General features: G+C 30.8%; 1 protein-coding gene across 1 annotated transcript in view; it reads left to right on the top strand.

Annotated features, from left to right (window-relative positions):
- Positions 1–4,235: 4,235 nt before the first annotated feature.
- Positions 4,236–11,801, top strand: part of LOC113366097 (mucin-17-like) — a 92,698-nt gene continuing 85,132 nt past the window's right edge. The window contains exons 1-8 of the mRNA XM_026607647.1: positions 4,236–4,265; positions 5,036–5,917; positions 5,977–6,366; positions 6,443–6,976; positions 7,067–7,358; positions 7,477–7,725; positions 7,811–8,135; positions 10,106–10,323. Of these exons, the coding sequence (XP_026463432.1) occupies positions 4,236–4,265; positions 5,036–5,917; positions 5,977–6,366; positions 6,443–6,976; positions 7,067–7,358; positions 7,477–7,725; positions 7,811–8,135; positions 10,106–10,323 (2,920 nt within the window). The remainder of the gene's footprint in view (positions 4,266–5,035; positions 5,918–5,976; positions 6,367–6,442; positions 6,977–7,066; positions 7,359–7,476; positions 7,726–7,810; positions 8,136–10,105; positions 10,324–11,801) is intronic.

Below are 11,801 nucleotides of genomic sequence, written 5' to 3'. Positions count from 1 at the left end.
GAAGTAACCATCCGAGGAAAAGAAAACATATGTTCTTCCAAAAGCAAACAGTAAAAGTAATGATCACAAATCATGTGTGCTTCCAGTAACACAATGTTTGTAGAAATCGGCCCGAAAATTTTTAAAAATGTAAGCAACTTACCCAAACGTCTGGTAATAAATCACAAACAAAAGTAATCGAACTTGATAGGTACTTGAAATCAAAACTGAGTACCTACGTTGAAGAATGGACAACTTATTCATATAGATCTTAATATATTTAAAATATGCGTAATAACTTGTAATGTAAGAATTTGTTTACTTTAGGACTTATTGTGGGAACATCGTATCTTTGGTAATGTGTCCTAAATAAGTATCATAAAACGAACATAATATCGTAGTCGATATAAAATAAGTTTGCCTAATAATGAAAATAACTTGAAAATTAAAAATTGTTTGGTGAATACATTTATTGATTTGGCAAGTCATTTTTTTTTTTTTTGTTGATCGAAACTTTATTTAAGCTTTATAATACAAAATTGTTGAGTATATGGCAAGGAAATAATTGCGGATTACACACGGCCTACTTTTCAAAACTTCAATTAATTTTTATAAATCAATCACTTCTCCTAAGCCTTCAATATTTTAAACTGTGCGTTTTGATCATCAATTCTATCACCTCAAAAACTAAACCTGATGTTCTCCTTGTCAGTGAAATTTCATTTAAATTTCCATTTCTACTTTCAACTATTTATTACTTCTAGTCAATTAATGAGTATTTTCTCAATTTTGAATAAATATTACTAAAATTAAGAATTAAAATTTATTACCTGATTGTGCCACAATAAACCAGGAAGCTCACTTTATATTACGTTATTGTTTAGAATTAACAATATACACTAGATGATGTTATTTTAATACATAAGAACAGTTCTCATCGTAATTACGGTAATACTGGTAAAGAATGTGCATAATGAATTCGTTATGGATAATTCTGAGATGATTTTACTTTTTATAAGTGATTTTTTATAAAATAATAATTTAATTAAAAGGATAAATTAAATTCATCATTATGTGTGAATAACTTACATCACTAATTAATTAGTACTATGAAGAATTTTAATATTAGAAATTTATTGCAGGGCTACATTAAAAATAGTTATGCCACGTGAACTTCCAAAGCATGTAGAGTATTAAATGTCTGATGCAAATCTCTCTAAGAGTTCTGAGAGTTCTCTAAAAAGATCTTATTGGTCATCTATTCTTGGACATATTTTGTTAGATTCTTGGACATATTTTGTTAGATTTTTGTAAACATATTTTTGTTAAATTTTATAACTATGTTATGAAGAATTCTTAAATATTTTTTATTATTTTTATTACTCAGAACTAGCATAAAATTATATATAATTAAATTTATTACAATACCATATTTAAACGCTAATTATAAACCTAACTACACACTTCAGTGCATAATTATCTATAATTATGGAACGATATATAATTATACGAACGCTTCTTATATCAACATCGTATATCATCATAACATATTTTTAATAAACCTGAGTACATACCTGTACTTTGTTTATACCTGCCCTTAATAATAATAATAAATAATTAGGAATATCAAAATCGGTATGCCACTTTAGATTCTAATAAACTGAATTTTTGGTAGAAAAATTATTGCTAAATATTATAAATTTTGCTTTACATTTTTTTTTCAGTCAAAAACTGATTAATATAACTAAATCCGTTACATATCCTTTTTTATTTTTTAGGCTTGCCATATTCTATTTCTTTTAGTAAGATTTTAATTTTTGGGGATATTTTTACTCGACGTGTAATAAAGATTTTTGATAATTCTATGAATAAATAGAATATTACAGGCATTACTTGTTCTTATGCCAGATCTTATAATTAGTTAGTTAAACGTGATTTCTTTATATTTTTCATATGCAAATTCTTTCCGTAGATCAAGTTTATTATACAGACAGACAAATTATTAATTGTACAATTGATGAAGACTTTAATATTTTATTGGTATTTAATACAAAATAAGAGACTTTCTTTAAAGTAAATATAAATGTATGAGTGTATATAAGTCACCAAGAGTTTTTCTTATTTCTATTACCTTAGTACGCCCCTGTACATTTTTATACCTGTCCTAAATAATATTATAACATGATAGCAGTAAAATTTGCCTGCGAACAAAAGGGATGAATAACACCTCTCGAGATTTGGATATCGTTACCTATCAAACCGGTCCGATAAAAACAATTCCTTCTAGGAAAAAGGATAAGAAAATACATTTTTGATACGTCAGTTTGATTTTTGTTCAGCAGTTGTGATGATCGTTTCGTCAAATAGTGTTAAAATATTAAAATTATTATTTGTGGTGAAAAAAGCTTGTGGATAATATTCAGTGGTGAAGGATTGCAGTGTGTTTAATTTTAGTGTGATTGATTAGTTATTTTTGTGTGTTTGTTGTTTGGATTATTTTATGACAGGTAAATGATTTATTTTGAATCTGTACTATAAGATATATTCACTCGTAATATACTATACAATTTTTTTAAAATTTGTTTAGTTTATATTTTCACGTATTTTTTTACTCTAGATGGTCTTTTTCATATTTTTCTTACTTCATATTTTTTAACTTTTCCAAGGAGTTTTTGCCAGAAACTTGCTGACTTTGTAACTTCTCTACATTTCAAGTAATTCGCAATTGGTTGATATCAAAATTGACAAATCTATGTGGTTGATATTAAAATTGATAAATATATGTATTAGTGAGTCAAAATTTGATCTTATGCCAACGTTATCTCCAAAACGGCTGAATCGATTTTAAAAATTAAAATCCTCATCATAAAATTCCATATAGACTCCCGTTAATTAATATTTCACGGCAAAATCAGAAAAACAGCATTTTAAAATTATCAGAAAATATCAAATATTTTTATCCAAAAATCGTGCACGCGGTTTTGAAAATTTAAAAATCATTTGAAATTGACATTGAATCGTGTTGGTTAGTTTTTTGTAGAGATTTATTTGGTCGATTAAATTTGGTTTTTGTTGCAATGATTTGGATGGAATTATCTATGATAATATTGTTTGTGCTTTTAACAAAAAAAATAACTTATATATCTTATAACGTATTTCACTATTGGAGTTGGTGTGGAATATATAGTATTTTTTTTTTTTACTTATTTTAAATTCAAGATTGTGCTTCTTATCCGTAATAAGTTATGCAAATTCATTGTATTATCATTAATTTGAATTCGACTTCGTAAAGCTCGAAATGAGTACTTTTCCATCATAAACCAAAATCGAAAAATTTGCATTCAGTTAAGGGTTAAGGATTCTTATAACTTTTTGATTGACAGTCTACCTGAATAAAATTACATGTATATTTTAAAGCAAAAAATTCAATATTGATTTTTCAAACATGTGACTACCATAAAATCAATGTAAAATAAAATATGCAATGTAATAGTAATTTTTTTAGTAGAATTTCAGTATGAGGAATGTAGGTGTTCTTATCTGGTCAATTTTGAACCTTGTTTAAGTGTATTAAATACAATTAAGCGTATCAATTTACATTAGTCAGTATTGCAAGTTATTTTTTACAATAAGCTTTTAGTCTTCATTAATTTCAACAATTTTATCGTCTGATCTCTCATGTTTTTTATTTTGGACATTACGAAATAGTCGCGACGATGGACCTTGAAATTCGATACCTGCTTAGGAAGTATTTACAAGGAAATTATTCCAAATTTGTATTTCAGAATGTTAAAAGTACGTGGAATATTTTAAATCGTTTAGCAAATTTATTTATTCTAATTTAAAAAAAAAACAATATGAAAAATATGTATTAGTAAAAGATGATGAAGATGGTAGTAATTGCTCCAATAAGCAAACAACTTCGATCTAATATTCTAATTTATTTTTTTATTTTTTGTATGCATTTAAAGTAGTGCTGAAAAAGTAATTTTACTTATTCTTCATATAAAATTTCAATTACATAGCAAGTGGAATTGGTATTTAGCTTAAGCAAATATATTCTGATTTTATATTCATCTATCACAAACCTATTTATCCTGATATTCCGTTTCATCTGGTATCATAACCCAATAATGTGACATTATAAGCCATAAACGACCAACAAAATATATAATATAATTTTATTACACATCAGAGAGCAGTAATATTTATGAAAAATATCTCAGTACGTGCCTCGAAGCATAATATCCAGCATAATGTCAATATCTAATTTTGATCAAGACTCAGTAATATGAAGAAGTTACACAATTTAATAAGGCCACAAGAGATTCTAAAATGTTCGTATAAATTATGTATATCGTTGGGCAAATCAGAAGCTTGCGATATTTATCTGGTTTGGAAAATGTTACATAAGTTCTGAGATAAATTTCGTAATGCATTCTATCACGCAGGAACTTAACTAACACTTCAAAATAATAATAGAAAATTATTAAAATATGAACAAAAATTTATCTACAAATACGTACAAATAAAACTTTTTATAAAATAAAAAATATATTTTAATAAAGTTACTAAATTGGTAAAGATTTTGAATATTTGTGTATAAATCTGCCTGGCTGTTATGCTTTTGTAGTTGCAAGTCTAGACTAAAACCGATATAAAATTATAAAACCGTGCTTCTAATTTTATTAACACTTTGTGTGAACACTTTGAAGATTTTCTTTTCAACTTTTTTGAGGCGTGAATTTGTCCACTATATAAAATAAATATTTGAAAAATGACAAAGAAATATTTCGACTTTCTTTGAAAATAATGATAATAATTATAATAATAAATATTATTAATAATAATAATGAATATTAATAATAATAAATATTAATAATAATAAATATTAATAATAATAGTAATAATAAATATTAATAATAATAATAATAAATAGTCTGTCCGAAGGCAGGCCTATGGTAGGAGAACATCACAAAATCTATTATTTTCTATTCTATTACTTCATTAAAATTAAATTGTTTGGACTTTTATTAACTATTTCTTTTATTTCCAGACGTTGGGTAAGACTCGGGCAGGCCCGAGTAGTCGAATACCCCGTCCAGGAGCATTCGCGGCTTCGCGCATCCCGAGTGTTGCAACAGCACAGAGACCCAGCGAAAACAAAGATAAGAATGTCGTCACCAAAAATAAGAAGAAACGGCAAAGATTGAATTCTTGTGATCTATCTGCTCAAGTTCCTCCATCTCTACGTGACAGGAAAAAAATGCCACCTCCGGTGCCAGTTTCGAATGACAATCCCCAAGAAACGAAATTGGTTCACCGAATGGTATCTGGAAGTTCAGAATTCGTTCGTCGAAAAATCAGACCTCGTAATTCAGTAATTAGTAGTCATCACGAGAAGGCATTTTGTAGCCCGGATGTCTCAGATAAAATGCAAGAAATAGAATTCAAATCCTCTACACCTACTAGTGCCGACGGAGGAGAAAATGAATTTGATTTTTCAAAACCGAATAATTGCACATTTGAAATATCTAAGTCGGATAGTGGTAATGAAAGAGTTTTGAATAGAGATGGCACTTTTAGTTTAGATGATCCACCTAACCATAACGTACCAGATGGTACGTTTAGTTTAGCACGCAAAATTTTATCGTCAACTATTATTGAACCTGATGCACCAGCGGCTAAATGTAATGAATCTTATGTAATAAACAAATGCAATGCAACGTTCGATGCTGATCTCAAGACTGATTTAGTTTTAAGTGATAAGATAAGTTCTGAAACATTTTCTAAAGACAATGACGTTGAAATGGAACACAGTGAATCTTGTGATATTAGTGAAGCGAGTGATAAACCGAAACGGCCCAGCAGTTGGACAGATTGCGGACCAAGAACATTCATATTAGGAGCAGCCAGTAATTTTGGCAAAACTTTTCAGGTAAGTTAAAAAATCTATTTTTTATGATTTCCATTTATTAACTAATTATTTTCATTTAGGATAGTCCAGTTGGGCCTTACGGAAGTAGTAAACAAAGTTCAATAGACCAAGATGAGAGTTTAGGAATTTTGACTCCTGATCAAATGGATTCATTGCTTGTTTTAACGCCACCAAATCAGCCACTAAATCCTGATTTGCGGGTATTCTTGCTTCAACAACAACAAACGCAACGACAAGAAAGCGATAAGTCTCCAGGCCAAACATATAATATGTCAAGAATGAGTCCTCCGACTGTCGAAGGAGATGATTGCGAATCATTAATGATTCAAGAAAATAGTAATCAGGAAGAACTGCTTGCCAATATATCGCAACCCTTATGGATGAACAACAGTCAACTGCCAATCACGCCAACGACAGAATTAAGTATACAACAATATTTGCAACAAAGTGTAAGTTAAAAAATATGTGCTTTATTGAAAAAATGTATAAGTTTTATTTTTATAATTTTTTTATTAATTTATATAGGTGCAGGACCAAACACTCATAGGTATGGATAGTCATCAAAACAGCACCTTAAAGGCTACTTCACAAAACTGCGTCGGACTATTATCACCAAATGTGTCTGAACGGGATGATCCAAATATAATGCAAGTGTCAGCCCATCTCTTCGATGACGGCGGTATGATGTCTATATCAGGCGGATCTACATCTACGGTTGACATGGTCAATAGTCAAGATGGCGAAGATCAACTGATGCGAAGACAAGCTCTCAATTTATTGCTGCAAAAAGCTCATCAGAGTCAAGAGCAGCAAATGATGAATAGAAATGATATGACACCGTCACCGCCTGAAGAATTGCCATTGGACCCAGTAGATATAAAATTAGAAGTGGAGTCTGAGGAACCAGAAAGACATATAGGGACGCAAGAAAATTCTCAAGAACAAATGTCACTTGCTGACTCGGAGAGTAAATCGCAATCGACTTCTGGTGTATCTAAGACTTCGAATAGTTTTGTTGCAAGTGTCACAAGTATTACCAGTTTGGATAATGGATACCAGGTACATTCCATTTTTTGTTATTCTATATTATTTTTTGTTTATTGTGTAAGATTTCAATTCTATGAGATATTTTAATAATTTCACTCAAAGGGCGATGGAGAAATGTCTAGACCAGTCAGCCGTGGTGCAGAAAGTCATCATTTACACAGCAACGGACATAACGTCAACAACAACGTTAGTGGCAAAAATAATGTTCAAACCGGTGATTCAACCGTTGTTGTTGTCGGCAGGCATCATGCACGTCCAGACCCAATGACCGATTCTGATTTTTTCACTGAAAGTGATGCTGATCTCGCTTCATCCGAGGATACTGCACACAGACTTGCTAGAGTCATAGATGGAAGACTGGTATATGGGCATACTGCTGCCAATAATAATGCAGGTGAGTTTATTAAGTGTAAAATAATTTATAATTCCTAATATCATATGAGTTGTTAATAAAATAGAAAATTGATATTGATTTGGATGGCCAATTATTGCAAAATTATTTTTGTCTCTAGGTATTCCTACTGCTGGGCCATTATGTCTGGTGGAAGATTCTTCTTCCTCCTGCATGGAATCCAGTGGTGTATACACAGATCTCGAGAATAATAGTCGCACAGTGACACCACCTCAGGGTATAATGGTTAAAAGTGCTTCTTCTAGCGATTCGTCAGCTATAAGTCCAAATGCGAGCGCCTATAAAGTACCTTTGGATGAAACAATGGCTATGTCGGTTGATGAATCTAGCGAACCAATTGCGGTTAAATGTAAGGATAAAACATATTGATTTTATTAAATCAAATTTACTAGATAAATTATGATTTATTTTGACGTTTTTTTTTTATTTTATAGCACCAAGTTCATCCACAAAGAAATCAAAGCCATCGTCAAAAACGAATACACCGTCTGGCGGTGCTTCTGGTAAAGAGAATAAGCGCCCTCAGATCAAACGTTGTAACAAATGGGATTCTGTGATGAATAAAATTGCTGAAAATAAAAATGCAAGGCCTACTATTCATTTGCGGGAAGTCAAATCAAAGATTTCTACTGGTCTCACCAATAACAATAATGGTTCTAGTCCAACCTCAAGAGTGAGAGCTTTGAATAAAGTTGCTTGTAGCAGTGTGCAATCGTTGAATGAGAGAAGTTTGAATTCGCAACAACTTAAAGCTAAAAGGTAAGAATAATAAAAATATTTTTTAAATCCGACAATATAGCTCAGATCATACGTGTCGGTCTTGATGCTACAACTCAGGCGTGTTTTGTATGCTCTTGTTCAAAATTGACTATTGGTATATCGAAATAATTCAATAGTTTTTTTTTTCAATAACGCATTTTAATTTTGCATAGGGATCCGTCGATCTATGAACACAATGATCTGTTCTCGCGTATGCACTTTGATTGTTTTGGCACGGATGACACTCCCAATTTAGAGTCACGGTTATTGAACAAGGCCTTACCAGTGCACCGAAATTGTTTTTTTAGATACAAAATTTAGTAGGTAATGCATCGTAACATCATATATCATACCTCAGAATTTAATTTAAAAAAAAATAGTCGTGGTACTTCCAATTTAAATATAAAGATCTGGTGCGAAAATGATATGTGCAAACTATAGTTACGTATGCGTGGTGGATTGATATTTTTATTTGCCTGTGCTGAAACAGTGTAGTTACTTTATTTCTCAGTGTAGTTACCATTCATATATTCTAATAGTAATATTTACAAAAAAATATTTTTGAATCAGCACGCCACTGTGTCATTTAAATAAAACGCAATCCCAATTTCAATCGATCATCATACAAGTATCGACAACCAATCTAAACCGCAGCATATTTATCACAAAAATAATACAAAATATAATGTATTATCCAAAATACGTATTATTGAAATATTTCTTAAGTGAGCTTTCTATTTATCGAGATTTGGTATTTTTCTGTGTTTATTTACTTAAAGCGTTTATCTATTGAGCAAATATTTGTTCATGATAATTTAAACTCGCCGGTTAGTTTGCAGTTTGATCTATAATTCAGTGAGAGTTAGTGGCATCCGTAAATCTTATAAATCTAATATTGTATAATATTTTTGAGTAATAATGCGTAATAAAGATATAGGTGTTGTTGTGAAAAATAAAGAAAATTGTGATAAGAGTAAAGTTAAAATGACCACACATGGGTAAGAAAGACGTTTGACTACGAAGCAATTCATTAGTTTAATTAACATCTAAGTAGAAATAGATTTTACATATATTTATTTATATTCTAATGTGTGTATATTTTTAAATATAATCATAAATCAGATATATACAGCAAGCTAATTTTCACAGACACTTTAAAATAACTGTCTTGCTCAATAAAGCTGTTTAAAAGATTCAAGAAAGCGTTCGGCCAGGCGTAAATATTTTCTTTGAATAGTAATGACTATATTAATTTTTATGTATACGTTACGTATACATCTCTTACAGTTTATTGGTGTTACACTACTCACGTTCAGTTTTTTTTTCTTTGCTGGGAAATTTTCTAAATTTTGAAAAAAATTCTGCACGGATCCCAAAGTAGTGAAACCATAACTTAGGTTTGTTTTTGATATCGAAATCTCTATAAAATATCTGAAAATTTGATGTTTATATGTCTAAGCCATTTGGCAGTTTTCATACTTTTGTCTCCGAAACCGCTGGGCCTGCCATCCCAAAAGTTTAATCAATTTTTTATTCCATTAATACAAGTGAAATATTTTTTGAACCATTCAAATCGGACGCTCCGTTCTCTCAAACACTTCTATTTTTGCACTTTTTGCTCCATATCTTGGAAACAGGAGAGCCTGCTTTTCAGGGCGTCTCCCAATCATCGACTTTTTTGAGTCATTCTAATCGGTTGATTCGTGCTCCCGAAATCATAAACGTTTACTCAATTTTTCTATAGTATTATAACCATCGAAGTATTTTATCAGAAGATCTTGTGTTCATCCGCGAAAGATTTATCTAGCCAATATCATCGCATATCCCACATTTCATGACCACGGAAAAGATTCCACATCTCCGCAACAATGCAATCCTTTCAAACAATGAATTATCTCTACCATCCTCGGCGTATTTTATTACATCCCGACCTCTCTATATTTCTACAATAATTAATTTCTTCCCAGCAGGAGAACACGTGTGCGAGCATCGGAGTCGAATCTTTTGCAGGACGATAGTCAGAGCGATGTGAGCAGCAACGCAGCAGGTAACACCGTGAATTCATCGCCGCTATCGGCGACCCCGGCGAGGTCGACGCCGACCTCCGGGGTGACGCATTCTCTGCACCAGCGGCAAAATACGTCCAGTCCGAGGAAACCTCCGGCGGCTGCGGTGCAGGCTAATAATCGTAAGTGGATAGATAGTTTTTTTTAGTAATAATAATTATAAATAGTAGTGAAACTGAAGGCAGGTCCATGGTGTGAGAGCACCACAATTCAAAGATTCTGTTACCCTCCCTTGTTTATCATACCCATTAAAAATTTAATACCAGCCCTTTTAGATCTCTTATTTTACCTTCTATGGCGTCAGGTAGGAGTTGCATAATGGGTCCAATCCAGTTTACTTTTTTTTTCAAAATTGTACTCAGAAGAGTTCTCTTTTCGTCCACTCATCTCATTACTTTTTCATTGGTTATCTTGTCTGCCTACTTTATCTTCTCCATTTACAAAGCTACATTTGTTACAGTTATAGCTGAATGTACTTTGTATAACTTGCTATGAATAATAAATCAAAAAAAAAATTAGGAAAAAGTAACAATTTAATGGCATATCTAAAAATACTGTGGTGCCACCAATTTTGAACCAATTAATGGACGAGTGTACTTGTTCTGCGTGTAAATTTTTAATTACTTAGATTGCAATTTTTCAAAAGAATTAAATAGAACATTCAATATATTTGTCATATTCTGAAACCATGCTGGTATTAAATAAATAGTTGTAAGTGGCACTTCACCTCGATTTTGACCGCACAAAACTGGGTGCATAGTACAATTGGAATTTTATTCCAATATATTTCTTGAAACTATCTTCACTTAATATTGACCTTTTTTACTGGTTATTTACTAATTATTCATATAGTAGTTTGATATTAAAGTCAAATGTGAGCCAAGTAACTTTGTATGAAACTATATAGAAGATTAACACCTTGGAGACTATAATCAAAAGCCTACTTTATGTCGACTTGGCCATATATAGAATAAGAAATGAGAAATAGGAAATATTATGTCTTAAATGTGTGTACACATATCACATCGATTAACACATGTGTACTAACAACAACTACTAATATTGGTACGTTTAGGAACGCATAGAGAAATATATAAAGTGCTTGAAAGGAATAAAATTATAGGCTCTAAAATTAAATACTATCTAAATTGAAATTAATAATATGGCAAAAACTACATCCATTTACACATTTATTTATTGATTTGGGTATAAATGATTTGCGGTTTGTGGTCACTTTAATTAAAAGTAATGACACTAAACAATTTCTAAAGTACACATAATTTTTTATTGTAGAAAGTATTGGCACCAAAATAAATTATTAGTAAAATCAAACAAGATTTATTCAATTGTACCGTAAATCGTAAATCATTGCGTAAATGCTCAGTAGTTTCAAATGATTTGTTAAACCCATTAAAACAAATGGTTTTAACCGCAGGGTTTTGGTTAATTGAAAGTTTTTGATGGATTTCTCAGGTGTAAAATAACATTCTACCTATTTATATTATTTCGTTGGCATTGCTAAATCGTGAACAATAATTAATTTTCTTGTTGTAAAATGGCCTTAGGCTTAGTTTTAGGGGGAGAATGAAATGATCACTAA

The sequence above is a fragment of the Ctenocephalides felis genome, unplaced genomic scaffold (genome assembly GCF_003426905.1).
Source record: "Ctenocephalides felis isolate EL2017-DRISC unplaced genomic scaffold, ASM342690v1 CF-g0.4_SCAFFOLD_01170, whole genome shotgun sequence".
In the NCBI taxonomy this organism is placed as follows: domain Eukaryota; kingdom Metazoa; phylum Arthropoda; class Insecta; order Siphonaptera; family Pulicidae; genus Ctenocephalides; species Ctenocephalides felis.
This window is presented reverse-complemented; position numbering and strand designations above follow the sequence as displayed.